Source organism: Chamaea fasciata, unplaced genomic scaffold (assembly GCF_029207755.1).
Source record: "Chamaea fasciata isolate MVZ Bird 193981 ecotype frontalis unplaced genomic scaffold, bChaFas1.0.hap1 SCAF_4, whole genome shotgun sequence".
Taxonomy (NCBI): domain Eukaryota; kingdom Metazoa; phylum Chordata; class Aves; order Passeriformes; family Sylviidae; genus Chamaea; species Chamaea fasciata.
Window position 1 is genome coordinate 22,076,292 of NW_027094089.1, and position 25,085 is coordinate 22,101,376.

Genomic DNA, 25,085 nt, shown 5'->3' on the forward strand with positions numbered 1-25,085 from the left:
ATCACTTTTATTAAACCAGTTTATCACAACCCTTATGTTACAAAAATAACTTCATAATAGTGTTAAATATTAAATACAAAAGTAAACCAGTAGTACACTGCTCTTAAAATAAAATAATATTTGTTGTGTGTATATTTGTTTCTATGTAAAGCAGCTGACCCAGACCTGTTTAAGACTGGGTCTGCCTTTACCAACTATATTTAGTTGTTCTTGACCTGAAGATATGTGGAAGGAAAACTACATTTTAAGGAATTCAGCTTCCTCTAGGCAAGGCTGGAAACTGCGGGAATTTCCATGCTGCTTAAGAAGGAAACCCACGCAGGCCTCAATCCATTTTAAGTAGAACAATTACTCATTTTAAAAAACAAAACCCAAACACCAACAACTGTTTGGAAGAGCAGAGTGTCTGAGAAGTATTCACTTGTCATCCACATCTGCTATCATAGCCTCTACTGCATTCCAGTCCAGCTTGCTGAGGATGCTCCCTGTGCTTTCAGAAACACTGTCAGTGTTGATACTGCCGAGACGAGAGAAACTCGTGCTGTGCACTGAAGAGGCCTGTTGGGGGAAGAGAGGATGAACTGATCATTGTGCTTCATTCATGGACACCAGAAATGATCTCACTCTTTTAAAACATGTCCAAATCAAGTTACGTGTCTGATTATTCTGCAACAAATACAATCTATTTTCCTGTTTATGCCCTCCCACTGGTGTCTGTTGCCTGGGTAGGCAATGTGCCTAAACAGTTGTTAAAAAGAACATCCAATTTCAAGGCTCACAGGAATGACTTTGCTTGTAAAAAATAAAATAATGTGGTTCTGCTGAAGCCCGACCATTAATGTCCCTCTGTATCTATCTCACATGTCCCTCTGTATCAAAACTCACGTTTTGAATAGAGATTTACATTTTACTTAAAGCAGAAGTGAACCAAGTGTTAACTGGCAAGTACCAAATAGTTTATAGAATAAGTAGGTACTCTACCTGGAACATGGAGTCATGAGTATCTTGAAGTATCCTTTGGATATCATCAGGCACAGTCCAAGGACTCACCACGTCCCGATCAGTGTCAAGATCAACACAATCTGCCTGAACTGCAGTGGCAACTTGAGGAGGCTTTTTTGTTGAGCTTCTGCTGACTCTGCACTCAGCAGCTGAGGAGAAAACAGGCCAACTATAGCACTGTAACCCTTCTTGCACTTTTCATCACAATCTCTTGAAACTCCTTCAAGAATAGAAGCTCCAGGTTCTAAGAACTGAAGCTGTGTGTAAATCCATGTGAAAACAGCAAGCTCTGCTATCTAGAATTGACGTGGGGTTATGGTGAGAAAAGGCTGCTGGTCCCTTCCAGCCTCATGCTCTGAATTGCCCTCCCAGGGCAGAACACAAAGTGGAACAGGACTGTGCATGGTGCCTACAGCATCCAGGTTCTGTGATGCAGTTCCCCCACAAAAGCACATTGCTTCATTATTTGGCAAAGGACTAAACGAAATAAATTCTGAATTTGTGCCTCTTTAGAAGACATGGAACTTTGATGAAACCCTCAGCAGTGATGTGATATACTGGAAAAACAGATACAAGAAGGTGCCAGGAAATCAGAGAAAGATCAACTTGGAGTTTTAAAAAGTGAATATATGGAATGGAGAAAAATTACTTTTCCACATGAGTAGAGGAGATTCAGGAAAAGTGCCTTTTTGCTTATTATTGCTTCTCTCAATTTCCTACACTGCCAAGTCAAATACATTGACCTCTGACTGTCCAAATTAAGCCGATAGTATAATTCCGGTGTAAGGCAGAAGAGAATCAGGCCACAGTATTTCCTAAGTCTCAGACTGATTCACTCCTCATTCTTTGATCAGAAATTCTGCTGCTGTTAACAAGTACTGTATCTGTTAAATAATATGATTAGGAGCAAACTTTTGAGATAGAGGCATGGAAAGATAGGCATGGAAAAAAGAACCACTAAGATCAAACAGAAGGTTTTCTTGTTAAGCTTAGTCAAAATTTTCCATGCTAACATTATGACAAAATGATACCTTAAATGGATATTGTACAGAGGAATAACAAAGACAATTACTATTTTAAAAAGTTTGGAGAGTAAGCAGCATAGAAAAGTAAGGGAGAGACGTAATTCTTGTGTCCTAGTCTTCTAATTAACTTTCTCACTGTGGGTTTGAATTCAAAGATAAGACTCAAAGCCTCTGTCCCTCATGATTTCATAACGTGTTTCAGGAATTCACTAAAATCCAACACCCTTAATTCAGTAATCTTGAAATTGTCATGTGGCTAAAACTGTTCAGAAGGTTAACAGGTGATTAAAATATTTCACAAGTTTCTAATTAAAAGGACTTTTACATGGGGAAAAAATTATGGGTTTTATTCTTCTAAACAAATGCTGTATCTGCATCTCATTTCCCGCCCTGTATCATGTAGCACTATGCCATTGTTCTGTGTAATTTACAGTGTCTGGAATTAACAGGACAGTTTGTAGCTTTTCTCAGCCTTCTTCTGGAGGTACTTTTTGGAAGGAGCATACAGACATTTCCTGGAAAGACAAAGTAAGCATTTCCTTTTTAAAATGCAGATCAAATATACCCAAAGAAGCTTAGAAATTTTCATCAACAACTTTGCTGCCTGGATTTGCATTTAAAGAGAAGTGGTAAGAAAAGGTAACTCTCAGCATTTAACAGGTCAATGGCAACAGAATTCCGAAAGCCTCAGGACAGGAAACACCCAGGATTATTAATCTGATGTTTCACACACATATCAAAGCTCCTTCCTCCCAAAAATCCAGCAGTCACTTGAAGATCATCTTCAGTATGTGTCTTCATTGAAAAAGTTCTGTTCTTACCTCTGGACTGTGTTAAACCAAGAGCTGGAGTGAAATGTACTTTTTGACCACAACCAGGTTTGGCAGCAATTCTGCTGCTCCTTTCTGCCATAACAGGACTGTTCAGACGCCCTCTACAAGAAGACAAAAAAACCGACACAAAAAAGCTTAAATACTTGCCATTGCGTACCATACCTCCACACAACTTAGATCTCACAGGGCATATTCAGAAAAGACATAAAAGCCACAGAAATCACATTCAGCCCATTTAGCTGAGGATCAGCATCACACACTGCTTGTGGGGCCAATCAGTCCAACCAGAATCAGAACTGCTGCAATCACAGTAAAGACACATCAAGCTGGCTTTACAGAGAGCCACTTTAGGTCCAACAAAACTTATTAGTTAGTAGTTCCTGCCACTCCTAAGTGGATTCCTGCATGATGTTCCTTAGCATGTCTGATTCTGGCTGGGCTGATGCACTTAAACTTCCCTGGGACACCACCAGCAGGTTCTGCACAGTACTGACTACATTCAGTTTAATGCTGTATCCTGGAACTGTATCTAAAAAAAGGTACTGTACTGAAAAAGAGAAGCAGAAATATTGAATTACAGGATTATCTGAAGCACAAAGTTCCCTCTATTAATCTGATAAGCATAAAATATATATAATAAGAAAAACCACAATGCAATATGCACCTGGATTACACATAAATACACACGTAGCATTAATGCCACCAAACTGAAAAAAAAATTATCTATTTATAATACCCAGATACCCTCACCTCCTCAGAAGGCAATAAGCAAAGTGCCAAAGAAAGAACAAGTAAAATTCTAAGTAATGAAAAAGTTAGCAAGAAAGAGAACAAGTCTAGAGTTTGCACAGCAGAACTTTTATTTGCTTCTTGCTTGTTGTTAGACGGTCTTCAAGTCTATATTGCTGGTTATGGTCCAGTGGAGCTCACAGAATCATTAAGACCTCCAAGATCAAGTACAACCTGTGATGGGACCACAACCCTGTCAACTAGACCCTGGCACCAAGTGCCATGTCCAGTCAAACCTCCAGGGATACTGACTCCACCACCTCCCTGGGCAGCCTGTTCAGTGTTTAACCACCCTATCTGTAAAGGAATTGATAGAGTTGAATGGGTTAGGACACTGATTAGAGCTCGACTCCTGAGCTGGCTTATTCTGTGCTCCAAAAGGCATTTTTCAGGCTCCTCCAAGATTCGCAGTACTGGTTTTACAAGCCTGGAACAGGGACTCAAGAGTCCTCTGATCCCAACAAACTGTATGTTTGATTCTGCCAGCGCACAACTTTTCTCTCAAGGGAATCCTGTCTAAACTTGCTACAAGATTTAGAGTGTTGTAAAGACATCAGTAGAACAGAGCAGGTTTAATACTTAGAATGTTACCCTGTACTAGATGCCACATTCCTCCTTCTGTAAGCTTGAGGTGATCTTGTACTGGACAATGTCCTGTGATCACTTGCTGGTGATGCCACTGTTTCAGATAACATTTCATTCATCAGGGAAAGTGCCTGTGATATCCTGATTCTGTGATACTCAGACAACAGGGCTCTGCAGAGAAATATTGCACATTACCTCACCTGTCACTCATTTCACCACAACTGGCTTGAGAGTCCTGTAAAGCTACATGAAGAACATTTTTTTACAAGATTTCACAAAAAATATACTCAGCCTTCAAGAGATCATTAGCAAAAAGTTAGAACATTTCTTACCAAAGGGTTTGACAGAACGAATGAGTAAATGCTAGGGAAAGAAAATAATGATATTTGGAAAGCAGCATATATAATCAATGGATGAAAGATGTTCAGTTTTCCTAAAGGGTAAAGCAAATATGAATTATTTATGCTTTTGGTTGAAATTTCATTCATATCTTAAGTCTCATAAGCAATAAAGTTAAAACTACCTCTAACCTCTTTCTCAGGACTGGAAAACTAATATACAAATAAGGATTTAATAGCCACTTACCTGTCTTTTTCTTCTTTCTTTTTCTGGAAGACTCTAATATCCTTGGAAGTAGGATTATGATGCTGTTTAAGAAAGTATAAAAATCATTAATTAATTACGTACTGTGGTCTCATTCCAGTCTCTCACTCTCAAAATGTACTTACTTCATTTGAAAGTTTCTGAAGAAACTCTTCAGAAAAAAAAATCAATATGAAAGCATATGGCCCTACCAGGAAATTCAAGTTAGATTGCCTCTGTAACTTTCCAATCTCAAAAAACATACTGAAATCCTGCAGTCACATCTTCCATACCTTATATGCTTAAAATATGAACATTCCTAAGGAGACATCCTCATAGTCAAGCTCAAAGTTTCAAATGGCCTCACTTCCAGTTTTCTAAAAATCAGTACTGTTCCTAATAACTAATTTAAAAAACAGGGCAAGGTTGCCCTTTGAACTGTGTTTGCTAGAGTACAATTTGAAGTCTTTAATTCTTCTAAAAAAAAAAAAAAACAACAAACCAATCCAAACCAAACCCAAACCATCCACTGAAAGTTGAGAATCCCTCCACTAATGATCTCAGGAGAAAAGCCCACAGCAAAAGCATCAAGTGTATATTTATGGGCTAACAACACTGGAAAGGGAGAGAAGCAGGACCCATTTTTCTTAACTCACTTCTCTCCACACATGTGCAGAAGAGCACCCCAGTTCAGTTCGAGAAGACTGTTTAAAACTAGGGGAAAACACTTAATTTCATGTAGATTTATTACTCTTTCTAAAAGTGAATACCATTGAATTATTTAGCAACAGGGAACTTGCGTATGTTACATATTTGCATCTTGGGAGTTAAAACAAATAGAGCTTCAGCCTTGAAATATTTACAGCATATCCAGAAGTCAACAAATAGAAAGTACAGGGATATATTTGGTGTTGTTAGGTCTCATCTCCTGAAACTCCAGAGCTTCCTGTGACCAGCAGGGTCTTCTCAGGTCCTGAAGGCATCCAGATGGCAAATGCAAATTTCAAGAGTTAATACTGATTGGAAAATTTCTTCTGAAATGCTTTTGTATGTTTTATTTTAATTTTCTATTAATTCCAGCACAGAAAATTTTCCAGATCAGGCCATAAATGTGTTTTTACTAATTAAATTTAAAATGCAAAAAATTCTGGGAGTGAACTGTTCATTGAAATCAGCCTTCAACAAAAATTTTTGTAAGATACTTGACATATAGGGCATATTCTAGCATCTCTGCTGACCCCTTATGATCTTTGCATGGACCTCTCTGTGGGTGAATGACAGTGACAGCTGCCCTCAGGATCCTGCCACCAGGTTTCTACAGGATGCGGGCATCTGAACTCTGTGTTCTAAATTCTCTGGGGGTTTTTGGGAGGTGTGTGGGAAGATGAAACAAACACAACAACTGCTGTATCTCTCTCTCCCTGAAAAACACATATTTCATTAGTGAATGTTGCAGCTGTATCAATTACAGTCAAGGGCCACCTGCAGCCAACGGTCACCACTGCAGCCGGTGAACACTGCTATATTAACTTACCTGACACAACTATGGCCAGTTCCAGTAAAATAAAATCATACATGGAGAAATCCAATGTTACAATAGGGGAAAAAAACAGCTACTCCCAGCCTTTACATTATCTAACCCAAATAATCAACACTTGTATAATAACTAACAGTTACTCTTCAAGACACCTGTTAATCTTACCACATTCTTTCTCAGGTTGAATGGATGAATTTCTTTCTGTCTTTGTTCATCTAGTTTCTTCAAATATTCTCTCATTCTTTCCTTTTGCTTTCTTTTCATCCATGTTTGTATCTCTTTCCTCTCCTTTTCTGTTCTTTGAGAACGCCCAGAAGCAGAATCAAGAACCCTGGGCAGATGTAAACAGGAAATAATCTAGCACATCATGTAAATTGCAAACAATGGCAACTACATGATATAAAAAAATATTGAGAACCCTTCAAAATTCTGACACAGCTGGAATCATAAGTAATTAACAAGAGGAGAAAATTTTCTTTTGCTAAATTTTACTACATAAAATCCTGGTAAACAAGTAATTTTGAAGGTACCTTCTAAAATTTTTCTTTCATTTGTCAGCTACTTTCAGATAATAGAATTAGAGCTGAAACTGGTGGGAACTATGTCACCAATGCAGCAGACTGGTGACCTGAACAGCTGTATGTTTTTGCCTTGTAAGCAATTGATATCACAAACTGGAGTAGGAAACAGCTGTCACTTTGACCTCTATCTTTGAAAGAATACTGCTGATTTTATAACTGACAGTCAGAAAGGTGTAGAAATCTCCGGCAGGGAGGGGAGCATGACAAGCTAGAATCCAGGGCTGGGAGTTTCTGAAGGTGCTCTGTCACCGACAGGAAATTTCTGTTCTTTCAGAACTGCTTTAGAAGATCTGAACCAAGCTGAATCTGCTCTATAAAAACAGTTGCGCTCCAGCCTATACCTAGTAGAAGATGGAACAAGCAATTGGGAAGGCAGGAATTTCAAAACCAGAATACTAGAACAATTAGTACATTTGACAGTAATGACCAGTACATCTGTGGCAATTAAAAGCTCTAATACTAGTCACATTAACATCAAACCACATACTTGCTTCCATTGTTTACAAGGTGTGAACTATGAGAATAGTCAGGGTTAAAATGATTTAAGCAACACACAACAAAAACCAGCCATGGTATTACCTTGATATTTTCTTAGCCTGTGTTTTTGCAAAGGTCAGCTCCAACAGAGAGGTGTCACTCTCTACCACATGATCATTCACATCAGTAACATCACTTGGACCCGTAATTTGCAGGAGATCTTCTAAAGAGCTTGATGATAGGTAGGGAAAAAAGCTGTTACTAAATTAAAGTATAATATTCCTGTAAGAACAACAAGCGAAACCCCTTTCTTTTATACTTAAAACAATATCCAGGTTGTTTTACATAAATCCATTGGACTTCCCCCACACCTCCACTGGGTTAGTACACTTGAGTCAGCTTTGATGAGGACAGAAGGAGCAAGACATGACTAAAATCAGAGGCATGATCAGAACTGAAATGCTTGAGCTCTGCTGTGGTCTGTGAACATGGCTGGCCCACAGGAGACTGAGCCTGGCAGCCAGGAGCATCCACAGGGTCTGTATTGCTGCTCTGAGGAGACAAGGCTATGGGGTGCTACCAGTTTCAATACTACCCAAATCTCAGTGACCTTCTGAGCAAGAATCAGTGTCATAAATTCTCTGCATTTCTTTCCTCTCTTTTAATCAGCTGCTCCCAGTAAAAAACAAACAAACAAACAAACAAACAAAAAAAACCCCCTCATGGTTTAGGACTACAAGGTATCAGTGTCTGCTAAAATTTATTGCCTCACACCCATACTCCACTTTATATAATCACTTCTTCATCTAGTTCAGTCACAAAAACCAGTTCCACTTAAAATACTAGAAAAATAGGATAAACCTTTTAGAGTTTACTGCTATGCTTCTGCTAAGCAAAGCAATAAGGAAAGGTAACGGAGCAGTATGACCAAAAAGAAAGGAAACCATCTACTCTTTTCTACTGAATCCAGAAGACTAACAGCAGCTAAAAGTATGTATGTCAGACCATTTTATTTAATGCACAGTCTCTTTCCAGTCTTCTGGAATCTTCAGTCTGTTGCTTTACACTTTTCACACAGTACGACTTTAAAAACTTCCTGCTGATAGCTGGCCTTTGTAGAAAACTACTCGTGGCAGTTTCATGTGCTGTGCTGAAAATGTGGTTTGCAACATGGAGAAATATAAAATGCACACACACAAGAGTACCATCTACATTAACAGCTCCAGTACTTGTAAATTGAAAAGAACTTGGAATGCTTCTGCAGCTTTGGCATGAAGTAAATCTAACAGGCACCACCGAAGTCAGAGTCAATGCCCAAAATTAGCTAAAAAGGGGGGCTTTTATTCAGTTTACAAATAAACCCATCGATTTTTATGAAGTGATGATTCCACCCTGACAGTCACCTTTTTGGTAAACTGTCAAAAAAACAGTCTAAAAATACATACCCAGAACATAGATCTCTGCCTATGTGAGAACCTGAAACAGAAACAAACCTTGTTAATAGTATCTTTGCACTTGTACACTCACTAATCATACATAGGTTACACAGCCTGTGGGATAAAATATAGAAACACATCAACCTCAGTATGTTGACATTAAAAATAAATTAATATTGCACATAAGCGTAACAGCCTGTGAGACAACAAGTGAGACTGCCAGGTGAGTACAGAAGTTCCAGAGATCATTTATTAACCGTTTCTGGCTTTTGTGGGTAGTTTTGCTAGGAAGATATTGTTACTGTTGACAGTGTTGTGCCATGACCAACCAACTGGAAATTATGTGTTCCAATGCATTATACAGAGTTTAACAGAAAATTAATGATTGACACTTACTTGAGTCCAGGTACTCAGAAGAAGCTAGGAATTCAGAAGATGAAACTGAAGAGCAGTGTGGTTGTCTTGGAAGGAAGAGCACTGCTTCTTCTCCTAAACTATTCTCTCCATCTCAAAAAATTATAGTTGTAACTTAGTATCACCTATAGTTTTCTTAGCTTGCAAGTAACTAATTTATCCTTAGAAAACTCTATTACTGTTTTCAAAATTCAATTGGGTGTAAGTTCTATTTGCAACTCACTTGCGCTGTATGCAGATGCAGGAACTATGCTTTAGTAAGACAGATTGCAGTAAATGTGACTATCAAATGCACATTCGCATGTACAAAGCACATATCACTTTTGGGAACCTGAGTGCAAGCAATGCAGGCAATTTGCAGATGAAACACTACAACTGCATTTTTTACCTCAGTCAACAAGTTGCTTGCAGAATGATTTTTCCTCCTCCTTTCAATGCTACTGCAGTCTTCATAATTGCAAAAATCAATTTACCCTCAGTTTTCAAAATTATTAGACCTCATAAAATAATCTTTTAGGACACAGACAGTAATTAGTGTACAGAGAAATCAACCAATTGATTTTCCTGGTGTAGGCTGGATTTAACAGAGATGTCACCTCTCTAGACACAGGCAGATGACAGAGATGACCAAGACAGCTTTTGGAGGAAGCTTTGAGTGTTCTGTGATATCACAGCTATTTACATTCACTTAGGTCAATATGTACAAATCAGCACAGTGATGGGTTTCAGACCCAAGGTTGACTATTTTCTTTCAGTAACAGTGAATTTGAGTTCAAGTATGACTCACTGCTGAAGTGTTTTCCAAAGCTTAGTGACACTGCTATGTCATGTAACAAACTCATTATCAGAGTGCATCAATGAAGCCATTCTAAATAAGACAATCTAGACTCATGCCTGACTTTAATGAGCTCATTGGCATTACATAACATTCTGTGTAACAGCCAGGAGGAAGTATTACAGCATGAAGAAAAGGTTTACTTATTTTTTTAAAAAAAGCAGATGGGAAAATATACAATAAAGATTATACCAGAAGGTGACTTCAGGCCACTGGGAGAGTTAGGAGCCAAGGCTGCAGAGGCAGGAGAGTGTGCATCCACTGTGGTAGAACTAGGCATAGGATACTCCAAGTTTAAGCCCACCTTTTGATCATCTAGAATATCTTCAAAAATCATGCCTGTCAAAAGATGTTCTGATTCTGTGAAAAAGAAAATTGTACTTGGTGTAGACCAATGGAGAAATGCAGAAATTATCTCTCATATGTCTTGGTTAGTGGCATTTTTAATTTATCTGTCACCTACAACAGCCTGGACCTGGATCAGCTGTGCCTCCCTATGGAAGGGCAGTTCCAGGGCTGTGCTGTGTGACCCAGTCCTGCACACACAAAGAAAATGACTGGATGAGGAGCTGCTCTGTGTGAGCCTCAAGGACATCCTAAATAGCGTCTTATGTATGAAGACAGATAGAGCCTTGATTTGGTTCCACCACTTGGCTTTGTATTAACTCCGTAAGTAGATTAGACTATGTTCTAGCTTTAAGTAGGTACTATGTAGTTATTTATTAAATAAACAGTAAATCATTCAATACATCTGCTCTAGTAAACAGTTAAGCTGATGTAAGATTTTAGTAAAACCAGTAGATATTATAACTTAATATTCAGATTGGATACCTTTCATTTTATTTCCTTTCCTGGTATTTTTGGTTCATATTTCAGTAACACCTTTAGGGATTGCATTAAATGTCAGTGGTAACTAAATGTTACTTAAGATGTATATTCCATGGCAAATTTATTATCCTTCTAACTGGACACATACCAGCACCAATGACTCCAGCAGCTTCAGAGATTGTAGGACAAGCACCAAGGTCTGAATCAGCAGCCATTTCAAAATCTTCTATCAGCTTTACTAACTGTAAGTTAAATCCAAAAATCAGGTAATGATACTTTCTTCAAGATACTTCTGAGACTTACACCACAGATATTTATGCAAAGTCCACTTTAAATACATTTTTCTTGTCAGAATCTTACAAACATTTTTATGCAGTTTTCTGACTGAAAACAAACAAAGTTCAGGAATCAAAGTAGCTCAAATAGATTCATTTAATGTAGGAATTGCAATCTTCTGGATACTTACTTTGAGAAAAATACAAGTAAACTCTATTATTTATTTGAACAGTTTTACTACTACTGATCACACTATTTTTAAAACAGCTGAAGTCTTCCGATATATATTTTATCTAAAACCCACAGATATTAAAATACTTCCATTGTCTTAATAAGTCTGAAGTTTCAAACTGGAAAACGAAAACTAAGACTGACTGACTCAGAGCGAGACATTTTACTGAGCATTATGTCAAAAAGAACGAATCTCATAATTGATATGGAATACATGAGAAATTGTTATAAAAGGAATGACCAACTAGTATGAACAAAAGAAGGGCAAAAATAAAGGGGGTTTTCTTCAGGGTTTGACTAGATACCCAGAAGTTTTAAAACCCAGGTGCTATGAAATGCTGAAACAAATACAGCATACATCTTTTATTTTCCCTACAGGCTTTTAAAAAAATCTAACTTAAATAATAACCTTGATGAAGAATGCAAGTGATTAAATAATCCACCTGAGTGTAATAATTGTGTGTAAGTGACACAATGAGGTCTTTATATTTCTGTGTATCATAGAATACCCTGAATTAGAAGAGATTCACAAGAACAATCAAAGCCCGATTTTATTTCACTTCCATATTAGGATTTATAAAGATGGCAAAAATGCAAATATTCTATCAGACTAATTGGATCATGTTCCAGAAACAGTCACACAATATTTTGCAGAGGCACAGCTGCAGAAGTTTTTGCCAAAAAGGTCTCCTGCTCAGCCTGAGTTACAAAGAGACTAAATATGTTCTGCCCATTCACTAATAACATCACCATTCTGGCCAACATTTAGTCAACTTACTGTAAGCAACCATGTCAGCCAACAGATTCAGCACTAAATATGAAAGAACACTGTATATACATATATGTAAAACTTTTATTATAACACAGATAATATTATACATATATATACACAATGTATAATATTACAAATATATAATAAACATATTATATATATTATTCTCAATATCTCTCAACAGATACTAAGCAGATTTGAGAACACATTGTTCCAAAATGTTTTGTCTTTAGCTGAAAAAATAAACTGTTTAAAAACCAACAGTTAGCACTCACCATTTTGATATTTCTGAAATCCTGCTCCATATTTTCTGCTACGTTCTGTAGTGTCTCTAATTGCATACCCATTTCCTTCTGCTTTGTGGAAAAGTATTCTTTTTCAATTACTTTGGATGGAAGCCCTGAAGAAGGAAGAGTTCCTCCACCTTCATTTGATATGTTCCAAGTTACAATATCTGTAGCAGAATCTGACTTATCTTTCATTTGCAATTTGTTTGATACATTTTTTTGATGATCATCTTAAAATAAATAAATAAATAAAGAATGCATCAATATCACTGAACAAGGCACAAGCACCTAAATACTGCAAGTAATTAGGCATAAGTGTGCCATACCTAATAGGGTGTTTTAGAAGGCACGAATCATTCAAAAAGAAGTCAAATGTATCAATTTTGATGTTTAAGACTAAAAAAACATGAGGTTAATTGGGAAAAGGCTGCAGATTTTCTGTGGGAGTATTACAACAAAAGAGTATTACCTTTTCTTGGATTTAAATACATGTCTGGCAGTAGTATCACAGAGGAACTAGATGATTCTACAAGGAAATAGTAATTCAGTCAGTATTATGTTTAGAGTAAAAGCCACAAAAATTTAAGACTATTAGGAAACAGCTCTGTATTCTTTAGAAGATAAGAAAAGCTTTGACTAAGCTGCCATCTAGATTGCTATTAATATCCAAGTCCCTCCTACTTAAGCAAAAAAAAAAGAAAAAAAAAAGAATCTGCATCATAATCCAAAGAAATTAGATTACTCAGACAGAAACCTCCAATAACACTACCTGCAAATGACTCATGTGATGTAGTAAAATTACCTTCAAATGGAAAAAACACTGTTGAATTTTACAATAATGGAAAAATTAGTATGCTGTCTTGGTACCATAGGGAAAACACTTGGGTACTGAAATCTATGTAATTTATTTATGGAACAATGCTGCTGCAGCTCAACTTCATGTCATCTGTTTTAAAATCCCAGTGATCAAATCATTTGGTCAACATTGCACTAAATCCCAAAGATTAAGTGGGAACTAAAATCAAGCTAAAATCCACAAAATAAGGACTGGGTTTCAAGAAATCAGATAAATTAGCATGTTATCTATCACCTTGCATGAAGCTGTCTCAGGTACAAAACCCATGTTAGAACAGTAACAGTGTTATAGAAATTCAAACAACAAATGAAGCCGAGAAAGACTGCAGACACACCTGATGCAGGAACAGATGTGACCAGCTCGTTTATTTGAACTTTGGAAACCTCATTTCCACCTCTGATTCCATGATCCTGATGGGATTCAAGCACTTGATTGGAAAAAAAAAAAAAAAAAAAAAAAAAAAAAAAGACCAGAACGCATGAGTTTAAGGAAAGTAAAGATACCAATGGCAGTATCTGAGTATACATTTCTGATTTGCCAGTTCACAATTAAAGAAAAGTAGAGGAAGAGGCAAGGAAACAATTTCAGTCATGTGTGAAACATTGCCTAAAATGCATTAAGATAAAGTCAAGTTAAGTTAAAACAAGGTTTCAGAAAAAGTCACAGCAGAACTGACTTACAGAAAGCAAGAGGAGACTCTTACACAATTCCATCAGTAATGTTTTTAATTATAATTACTTTAACTACTGCTTTACAATTTATATTCTAATGTTTCCTGGTTCAATTATTTTTGAAATAAGAAATGAGAGCACAAAAAACTGCTTCCCCTTTACAAACTTGCTGCATTTTGAAAACTGACCAAATATCACAACTAATCAAGAGGCAACACCAGAAACAGTTGGTTTCTATAGATCACCTGCAGCACTTACCTGGGCTAGTATTTGTGCTTGCATCTTGAGTTTCTGCTGGTTTTTTTCCTACAGAAGCCAAATAATGTAGATCTGCTGAGGCAGTACTTGCTTTCTCCATTGCATCTAAAATGTGAAAATACAAAATAGCTGCCTATTAAAGATATAAAAATAGCACATCTTCGAAAGCAATTATACTAACTCACAACTATGGGCTCCAACATTTTCTTGTTTGTATTTCTGAGAGATAATTCTAACTTTTCTCTAAGCATACCTCACAAATGATTCCAAGAAAAGTCCATGCTACCAACTTTATGTGAATATACTGACATTTACAATGTTATACTCAACTAAAAGCAGGATTCAGTTTAGATATGTGATTTCAAATTAAATAATGTAGAATGCTGAACAGTTACAGTCTGCTTCACATTCTAAAAGAAGGGGAGAATATTAATTTCTTTATTGTTGTTTCTACAGTTTGCCTTTCTTTAAGGCCAAATTTCAGAGAATGAATCATATTTTTTCCTGTGACAGAACTGAATTATTGTCATGAATTAACATACTATAAAGAAGAAAATGTTTCCACATGCATAGTCTTCATACTGCAAGCCAGAAACATTGTATGCACTGAGTTTCTTTTACAAGAGCCCTGAATCTGTGTAATTAGAATATGCAAGTAAATAATGTTGGAATCTTTTTAAAATAAATAAAAAATTTACGATTCAAAATGTTTACAGAATTATTTTGATTAATCACATGAACAGAAATCACTGTCAATCACAGCTAATTAAATTAACTTGACATACTTATATTATTTCATTAACTCTATTGTTTATAAACAGAAATACAAGACTATAATTAATTTTGAAGAAAAATTAAAATACTTCTAAAAATTTTTGGGAAAACTGTTCTGAATCTTCAGATAATTTATACAAGATCTTAAATTTGCCTGCATCTCTACCCATACCAATCCCCTAAAAAACTAGTATCTCCTAAAAATTTTGGACACCTGTTGTACATCTTAAAAGGTCTGGGGGAAAATCTCATAAGCCAACAAGCTCTATTGTCCACAGACCACATTATCCTAGTTTTTAACATGTTGATGATTGTACAATTTTAGTGTGAATTCTAATAGACTAATGCACCTTTATTTTTTTTCTTATTTGAACACTCAAAGCATTAAAGAGACTTTTACTTGCCCACTGAGATGAAAAAACCATCCTGAACGTCAGATGTCGATTTTGGTCTGTGATCCTAATACAAGGAAAAAAGAACCATCTTTAAAAATGGTTCCAGTGCAGATTAAATGCTTTCTTGGTAATGTTAACTATACAATATACCTTGTAAGAGTAATGATTTGGGGGGAAAAAAGAAATAATTGTCACTTACTTTTCTCAAGCCCTTTTTAAATTCCTCTGATCAGTTCCAACATAGTGGAATTTACTGACTATATAACGTTCTCTTATGTACCTTGGGGTGACATGCAGTAACACAAATTCTCTATTCCTCTCTGAGTCTATCCTACCCCGGCTGTACCCCGACTAACATGTCCAGGTCTGGTGAGGTCTCCAGCAGCTGTGCTGGAGTGGAGTCTCAGAGGAAGTATGGTATGGCACAGAAACACAGCTCTGGGTAGTGATCCAGCATTAAATTGGTAGTGTTCTAACATAAAATTTGGTACTTGCAAGGATAACCCCTAAAAGATATCAAAACCCCGCTTCATGGAGGCTTTCTTTCTGTAATGTCTGGGCTGAGTCAGAACTGAGATCCCAATGCCTTACATCCTTACTCTCATACTGTCATCCATTCAGCCCTATGAATGGATGTAGTAATGATATGTCCTATCATTACTACTAGGAATTTTTTTTTCATTTTTACCATTTTTGTATGTATTTACTACAAACGTACATACAGACTTATATCCTATCAAACCAGACAAGTTCACGTTCCAAACTAGCAACCTTGGAATCCTTTCCAAAAATCAGTCTCCTGTTTTCAGAAAACGCAAGTATGTGAATTAAAAACATGCATACTGTTTCTAGGCTAGAGCATGGAAGAGAAGTATATTATTGTTTGGTTTATAGTTTTCCGCTTCTTTTCTGCTAACACTTGAATGGAAAAAGGCTAAGAAAATAACATAATTCAATACCCCAGTCTCTGATTCAGTAACCACTGCTGTGTCACTAATACCGATGATGAAATCGTCCAGACGGAAGGACACGCTTCGTTTCTCCTTATCCTCCTTCTCCTTCTGTTGTTTCTTACTACGCCTCTTTTTACTGTCAACATATTAATTACAGATAAAGAGTAAGAAGTGCTCTGAAATAATAACAGTATCATTACTGTTTTCTAGGTAAGATTACTATTAAGAAATAAACACCGAAATAAAGATTGGAAAAGATAAACAGCTGCTGCATACAGATCAGTTCAGACCAGTTTCTGCCTGCTTGAAATCTACACAGAAATGTTGTAGAAACCCATAAAAATACCAGCAATCACACTAAAATCTATTGTCTAATAAGTTATTTATATTAAGTATTAAAAACCACATAACATTTCACATCTATAGCTTGTGTAAAATTATTAGTTACTACACCAAACACCTATAAGGAGTCTGTAAGAAGCAAACTTCAGTTACATAGCAGTTTTCTAATTACTAGGTAACAAGTAGATTACACAATAGCAACTGGGTCTTCTCCTTTAATATGTGACAAGTAGATTACATGACAGCAACTGTAGCTTTAAGCACTTCCATAGATACTATTAAAAAGTATTCTAAACTCTATCTGCAGTTACTGGTGTAGCAAGTTTTCACTTCAAGACTGAAAAACTCCTCTTCAGCGTTTGCTCCAAAATGACAGAATTATAAGAATCATAACTGAAAGAAACCAAGTATTCTATCACAGAATATTCTATCAGCATTCTATGAGAACTGAACAAAGACATGTAAGCAGCTTAAACAAACTGTTTGTGCAATGAATTAACATCATAATGATCAGATTTTCTAAGTTATAAATAACATACCTAGCAATAAAAAACTAACCCAGCTTCAGTAGGAATTTTGTTAATCACTGTTAGTACTAAAGACAGCCTACATATTTAATTATACTGAAAGAGCATATAATTCTTTCTTTCCTGAAGATGACAACAGTGGCAATATGCAGCCCAGACAGCAGTCACTGTGTAAGGAGTGGAGCATTTCATAAAGAGTGTATAGCAAACAGTCAGGAGACAACATGACTTTAAAACACACATAGTGGAATGAAAAACATTTCCTGTTGAATCTTCTTCCTATCAATCTCCTAAGAGTAAGAACTCCTCACACCCTAATGATAAACTTCTGCTGTGTCTTTACTAACATTTGCTATTCTATTCTCCGCTGAGAGTATACACTCCCTCTGACATCAAAGCAAGAAGGTACAGGTTACCAGTTAGTCTGTCAAAATGAAGTTCCACTTCAAAAATTTGGCTTGCCTTTTTCTATTGTTCTGCACATCTCTAAGTTCAAATGGTTCAACATCAGTTCTTAGTAGTTGGATAGGTTTGGTTTGGTCTTGTCCAAAGGAAGTACTAGGCACAGAATGATGCTTGTGGCGTTGCTCAAATGCAATGAGATCTCGAACTGGGATGAGTTCTGGTGCCTAAGAGGGTTCAGAGAGAGAGAAAGAAGACATAAAACAGGGAGGGGAACTCCAGTCAGATTAGACGAAAAAAGTAAGTCCAGTTTGGATTTCAGTTACACAAACAAAACTACTGTAGCATTTTGTAAAGAATATGGAAGTGGAATATTAATAGCATCAAACCAGAACCTCTGCCAATCTGTACACATGTAAACTATTTTCTGAAAATTAGTTAAAATGTATGAATTTTCTCCACAGAGCACATGAATTTTCTCCACATAACATATTTCACTAATATTTGAATTTCTTATGCACATAGTTCAGGGTGAAGTTAGGAACCATCCAATGTAGACAAGGATTGAAGAAGAGTCTTTAAAGGAAAAGCATTTCCATTCTTCTCAACTGGGATATGCAAGAATGTAAGTCTGTAAGAAATAACATTTTTCAAAACATCTGGTATTCAGCATCCACAAGATTTTCTTACCAAGCCTTTTACCATTCCATTTCTGCCCTGCAAAAAAGGATTTTTCACCACATCCTATTACTGTAAATAATTCTATTATAATCTCTGGGAAAAACCCCTATTTTTCTACCATACAAATATTGTCCAGTATTTTAGTTAGTAAATTCTTTACACTCATTAGCAGTGGGCTGAACGTTGTTGAACTATGGAACGTAGAATCAATCAAATGTAGTTAAAAACACTTTAAGGCTTGCAGTCTGCCTCATATTGACATGTCAATAAGCAGGTACCTTAGTTCAAGATCCCTCCTGGTACCTGTGCCAAACAATTCCAAATTCCATAGTCTGCAAACATGAACTTACTTGTGATGAGTAAGAAACCATGAAACTGACAAAACACAACTACTTAGAAAAATGTATTATTAAAATCCAGTACCTTCTTTTTCTGAGGTAAATTAATCTGAAGTAGTGATATTCCTGCATCCCATGGTGCTTCTCTAGAGTCAGGCTCCTTTGTTGAAGGTTTAACAGGTATTAAAGTAGTAGTGATTGGCTGCCTGACAGCTGGTGGAACTCTAGGTACTGGGTTAAGCTGCAAGCGCAACAGTGGAATGGCAGCCAGGTTCTGAGTGGTCGGTGCTTTGAACACATTTGCACGGAACTGAGGCTGAGGTGAATCTTCTTGCTGTCCTTCACACTGATCTGAATTCAGATGTTTGAGAGGTCCTTTATGCACTGTTTCTGCCCATCTCTCCTTTTCCTCATGCATTTGTTTTGGAATCTCAGGGTTGTATCCACTTCTGTGGAAATCTTCTTCTGCCTTACTCTCTCTTGGTGTGTATGCTGACTGGTGGTTCCATAAGAAATCTGATGAACTCCAAGCTATTCGTGGTACTGGGGGTGGTCTGGCAAATGCTGATGACATTTCTGTTGGATGTAAAAATGCTGGTTTGACATGGTAACTTGACTGAAGCTTAAGTAAAGGAAATCCACTTGAGTAACTGATTCTTCTTTCAACAGGGATAAGCTTCATTTTTTTCTGGATGCCTGAGGAAGGAGTTAGGAGACGAAGTGGTTGAGCAGGCACTGAAGAATGCAAATCTTGGGATGGTGACATTAAACCTGTTTCCTTGCTGTTGCTTTCAAATAATGTCAAAGAGGCACTCACATCTAGACGATTCTAAATGAGAAAAGCAAACAAACCAGCATTTACATGTCAACCATGTACTAAATATGCACAGAAATAGTTCTGTCTACACCGACCACTATGAACACATTTCCTAACTCAACAGCATAGATAGCGTATCAGATATACTGGACAGTCTTCATAAACCATGCTTTGATATACCTACTTTTATTTGGCCATTGTTGGTTTCATCTTCTGGACTCTTCCTTGGCTGAAAAACAGAGTTCTCTTGACCAGTTTTTCCTTTCTCTTCTTGAGTGGGCACTTGTGTTTTTGGAGAAGCCTTGCTTTCAGCAATGTGTGCAGGCTGGCTCCCTGCTAAGTGAACTGATTGATGTTGTTGTAACATCTGTTGCACATTTGGCACATTGGTAAAGGATGACTGCACTATTTGCATTAAACTCATGAAGTTGATCTGCTGTAGCTGTATACACACATGAACAAAGTTAACAATGGCAATAACTTTAAAAGAAATCTTAGCAAAAATGTCTACCCTATCTTGCTGTTCTATATCCAGAGACAAAACAACATCCCAAAAATGGGATGATTCAATAATGATTCATTTGTATAACTGTTTACTGTACTGTACTTTCTTGTGAGATACAATAAATACCTGCCATAGACAGGTTATGCTAAAGCAAGATTAATGTCTTCACTTTTTTGTTAAGTTTTAATAAATATAAGATCACCTAAAATTGGCTCAAAGTACTACCACCATTTAAATCCTAGTAGAGTTGAAAAGTTACTACAGAAGCATCAGAATTTTTCCAAATGTAACTTCTTAAAGGACACTGACCTATGTGAGCTGAATCACACTGAAACATCTATTATTATATCACTCATTTTCTTGAATTAAAAGCAAGAGTTAAGTCTAAGATAAGTTTCACAGTGGTTAACATGGAGCTGATGGAACAGCAATTAACATGATGGTTAACATCAAGAACAACACACACAGAAGCTCTTTAAAACAGTAATTAATTCCATTTTTTAACAACACAGTTGGTAGAAAACTACTTAAAATACTTAGATGTTCTCACCTGAACTAATTTAAACATTTCATCATGCAGCATGCATCTGACAGTTTCTGATGTGTTTGGTTTCTCTTCTCTAGAGATGTCTTGCTTCTTTGCACAAACAGAAGTATGGGAGGCAAGACTTGACACAGTTGACACAGTAGTCTGAGAAGGCTGAGAATCACTTACAGAAATGTCTGCACTACTTAAGAAAGAAACAAACAATGAAAAACATTCAGAGTTCACAAAACATATAAAAGGTTGTCTTAAATCAATCCAGAAAATTTTTAAAGATACTCATGTATTTTAAAAATATGATTAATTTGTAGGAACAACTTAATAAATAACAGTGCACAGTCCTGAGCAGAGAGCATATAGAACACATTTCCTACCACTTCTTAAAATACTGGATAAAAAACAGTAGTAAAGAGGTATGTTCTATCTGATTTTGTAGCCACAAGTGTATTTAAAATACTATTTTCACTAGAGATACGGTAGAAAACAATGATTTAACCAAAAAGACAGAAAAAAGGTCTGGTTAGTCATAAAGTCAAACAGCTGATGGAAAATAAAGAGGGACTTCTTAGTTGAAATAAGGCAGAAGGTAGATTCACTTTGACTTGAAGTAATGTTTCTTTAGATATTTGGGCATAAAAAGTAACAAGATTTCAGATTAAAGAAAATAATTTAAAATTGGAGTAACATGTACAATACATTACATTTTCCCACAGTGATAACAAGATCTTTTCAGTAGGTAAAGAATAATAAGTACATTAATTCCTTACATGAAGAAGAGAGGGTTAGGATTTACACTCAGCTATAAAAAAAACTGAAGAACTTCGCTTACACAAGCAGAAACTGACCCAAATGACATTTCTCTGTTTAAGAAAAATGCTGACATTGCTATGGATACAGGCAACACTTGGAGGACTTTTCACAATTGTACAGGATGGCCTCCAAGCATGTGAAGAAACAGAGGCATAAAGGAATGGCTAATGAATAATAGTTTTAGATATGTAATAGGTGCGAAGGGGCATATGAAATCTTTTGGGAGGCACTAAGAATGTGCAAGCATGTCCTGAAATGCCAAGAGTTTGTGTAAATTTTTTTTATTTTAAATAGTTGGCATGAGAAGTTCATGAAGGAAAAGGGACTAGAGACACATGAAAATGGAACCCAAAAGTATGCACAGTTCAAATCTTCCTCTAAACTGAAAAAAGCCTTATAGAGGACTGTTTTAGAACTGAAAGCCTGAGACTGACTCCTGACTCCTTTTCCCAATTCCTATATTCTCTCTATTTTGTATATATCTAAATCAATCAGTTGCCATAGGAAAGACACATTTTAATGATTTTAATTAAAATGTATACATAAATTTAAAATATTATTGTACAGGTGTTCTATACAACCAAGTACCTTTAGTAATATTATATAATGAATTCTGCCCAGAACCAGAAAACAAAACTGTCATGCCTCTTGAAATCCGATCACTGTGAATTAACGTTCAATTCGTGTGATATTACAGGTAACACAAGAGAGTATATGATCCACAAGGATTACAGTACAAAAAAGTTTGAGAAAAACTACTTAATTTACGGATGCAATACACTATACCTGCAATTATTTTGCAGTCAAATCTACACACCACATTACTTCAAACTGAAAATTCAATTTCATTACATAAAACAGTATACAGGTTTACCTTACCTAGGAACTTCTGCATCTTGTTTTAAAGACAATGGGTGGGAAATGTTGCTAGTCACAACCTCAGTCATGCTACAAAGAGAGAAAAATTAGTATTGAAAATACTACAATAATTTGTTGTGCTGTCTGTTTTGATTTTATATACACGTATGTGTACAAATATACACATAACCTCCTGAAAAAGCATTTTAATTAGTTTGAGATAAAATACCCGAAAGCCACCTGATAAAAGCTAAACTGATCTGCATTGCTTCAATTACTGCATTACACTGCAATCTGAGCTGGCAAATATTGACATTCATGTTTTGTCTCCCTAGCAATCAGAAACTGACTCAAACTAAAAGTTCCGGCTACTCAGGACAGATAGCAGGCAAAAAAAGAGGTTGATTCTGGTAGACAAAGGAAGAGAAAATCCAATTTAACTAATACTGTTAATATCAGTATTATCGGCATCTCTAGAAGAGAAAAAACAATGCCATAATAAATTCTCAAGGGGCATCTTACACTCAGTTAAAACAAAAATATGCAATTTTAAAAAGTAGAGGATTTCAAATCTTTCTAAAGGTCATTTTAAAGTCTTTCACAAACATTATGTATATATAGGGACATTAATTCATATGCTATTATAATAAGATTTTCCATTTTTCCAGTTATTGCCTCTCTTTCTCCTAGATAAAATATGACTTCCCACAAACCATGCTTATTTTATTAGACTGTTACTAAAGTAATGACTCATCAACCCAGCCCTTCATACATGTGAAATGCCTGTACATGAAACAGGAGATGACTGAAACTGTGAAACTACGGCTTTGTTGCTGTAAGCAACAGGAAGAACCCCTGAGACATCACTGGATACCATCTTTAACAAAACTACTTTGGATTTTTAAGCAAAGTTAAAAGAGGAATTTAAAAAAACTAACAAGTCCCTTACATATTCTGTTTAGCTTTTTCTTCCTTTGTTTCTTCCATGTTTTGATCTTCTGGAGCACTATCTACAGCTGAAACGGCAACCTGCTGAATATAAAAATATGTATCTGAACTTGCAAGTTTTTCTATCTCTCCTGCTTCAGTAAAATACAAGTTTTTTAGCCTATGGCAAACGTATTTGTGATTAATCATCCAATTAAAAAATCTCACTAAAAATAATCAAAATTACATACTTATCAGAAGACACTTACAGATCAGCAATGAAGAGATATAACAATTCACCTGAGCACCTCTCTTTTTCTTACAACAATCTCATTATTATGAGATTTTTAGGTCCAAGTTCATATTCATGTAGTACCCTGGATACATATTCTGCTAATCTTACACCCCCTAGGTAAAGATGAAAATGTGGAAACAATCCCATTACACACAAACTATCTACAAACTAAGAAAATGAAACAAATGCAGGATTTTACACGTGTCATAGATTCACTATAGTAAAATGTATTGAAAAAATTGAAGACCACCTTACATAGCATAATAGCCCTGCCCTTAGAAACTTTCAAAGAAAAGATACCTAGGACCAAAAAAGATGCATGAGAAAAGAAGGCTCATTTATAAATCCAGATTAAGTTTTCAGAGAGAAGCAAAATAAACATATTGATATATTTAAATTTTTAAAAAAATCAACTCAATTTTATGTATTTATAATTACATGAACTATATATATATGAAACTACATATATGAAAGCACACACACATTTTCAAAAGTGTTCAGAGCAGAGCTCACTTTGCTACCTTTAAATTGTTACTTTTATTATTAACCAAGGAAGAAGATTCGCCAAGCCTAAACAATTTAGCCCTCAAGTTCACAAATATATTGATGAATTCAGGAGACTTTGAAAACAGTATTCATAACAATTCAATGATTCCATGTAAGATCCTATCATGTCAGGAGAAATGCTGGAGCTGAGTAAGGCAGCCACACCTGCTCCCTGTGTTACAACCAGCACAACTAAGTAAAGTGATGCCATTTGCCAGTGTGACACACTCTCTAGAGAGGTGCTGCTTCGCCAGGGTTCCTGTCAGTGATGTCTCCAAGAGACAACCAAGCCCTGTACAGCCCACTATGACCTGCTGCTGTGGCTTCACAGGGGTGCTAGTGACACATCCACGAGCAGGCTGAGAAGGGAGTGGCTGTGAGGGCTCTGGAGTGCACAGTCAAATGTTCCCAGTCAAAAGGACGGGGTTCCAAAGGGTATGAATCTGGTGAATCAGCAAATGGTTACAGGACTGGTGCCACAGCCAGGTGTATGGCTTCTTCAGCCATGGGACTTGCTTTGAGAACCTGGTCTGCTGAGGGCTGATGGGGTTCATCTATCAGAGAAGGGGAAGAGCACCTTCGGTCATAGTCTAGGCAAGGGAGAAGAGGGCTTTAAACTAAAGTTGCCAGAGGATGGGCAATTTTTTGCCAGGGTCAGAAAAAGATGCCTGGAGAGGAACTGCATGTCAGCAGAGCACCTGAAGAGCTGCACAAAGGAATTACAATTACTCCTGCCAGTAACTCTGCTTCATTGGGGGCCTCCATGCAAGCATATATAGCATGGGGAATAAAAAAAGAGTTTGAGACATGTACATCTGCCAGGCATGATTTTACTGGCATTGCAGACATGCGGTGTGATGGCTTTGATGATTGGAGTGTTGGAATGGATGGATGTAGGATCTTTAGGAAGCACAGGCAGGGGAGATTGAGGAGTGGGCGTCACCCTCTGTCAGTAACTAGCTGGAGTGCATGGAGCTCTGCCTGGGAATGGATGAGGAGCTGACCAAGAGTTTATGGCTCAGGTTTACAGGGAGAGCAGGGACAGGGGACATTACAGTGGGGGTCTAATAAAAGGCTGCCCAACTTGAAGATGAAG

The 25,085-nt window shown here is 36.6% G+C and overlaps 1 protein-coding gene across 1 annotated transcript in view; it reads right to left on the reverse strand.

Annotated features, from left to right (window-relative positions):
* CPLANE1 (ciliogenesis and planar polarity effector complex subunit 1) overlaps positions 1-25,085 on the reverse strand; it is a 55,490-nt gene continuing 30,405 nt past the window's right edge. Inside the window, exons 29-51 of the mRNA XM_066181068.1 lie at positions 23,171-23,250; positions 22,243-22,311; positions 20,560-20,740; positions 19,689-19,946; positions 18,773-19,516; positions 17,729-17,895; positions 16,404-16,533; positions 15,454-15,508; positions 14,276-14,380; positions 13,681-13,773; positions 12,960-13,016; positions 12,479-12,720; positions 11,073-11,166; positions 10,289-10,456; positions 8,857-8,887; positions 7,514-7,642; positions 6,519-6,684; positions 4,820-4,881; positions 4,241-4,405; positions 2,849-2,961; positions 2,459-2,542; positions 982-1,151; positions 1-558 (exon numbers count right to left, since the gene is read on the reverse strand). Of these exons, the coding sequence (XP_066037165.1) occupies positions 418-558; positions 982-1,151; positions 2,459-2,542; positions 2,849-2,961; positions 4,241-4,405; positions 4,820-4,881; positions 6,519-6,684; positions 7,514-7,642; positions 8,857-8,887; positions 10,289-10,456; positions 11,073-11,166; positions 12,479-12,720; positions 12,960-13,016; positions 13,681-13,773; positions 14,276-14,380; positions 15,454-15,508; positions 16,404-16,533; positions 17,729-17,895; positions 18,773-19,516; positions 19,689-19,946; positions 20,560-20,740; positions 22,243-22,311; positions 23,171-23,250 (3,504 nt within the window). The 3' untranslated portion in view covers positions 1-417. The remainder of the gene's footprint in view (positions 559-981; positions 1,152-2,458; positions 2,543-2,848; positions 2,962-4,240; positions 4,406-4,819; positions 4,882-6,518; positions 6,685-7,513; positions 7,643-8,856; positions 8,888-10,288; positions 10,457-11,072; positions 11,167-12,478; positions 12,721-12,959; positions 13,017-13,680; positions 13,774-14,275; positions 14,381-15,453; positions 15,509-16,403; positions 16,534-17,728; positions 17,896-18,772; positions 19,517-19,688; positions 19,947-20,559; positions 20,741-22,242; positions 22,312-23,170; positions 23,251-25,085) is intronic.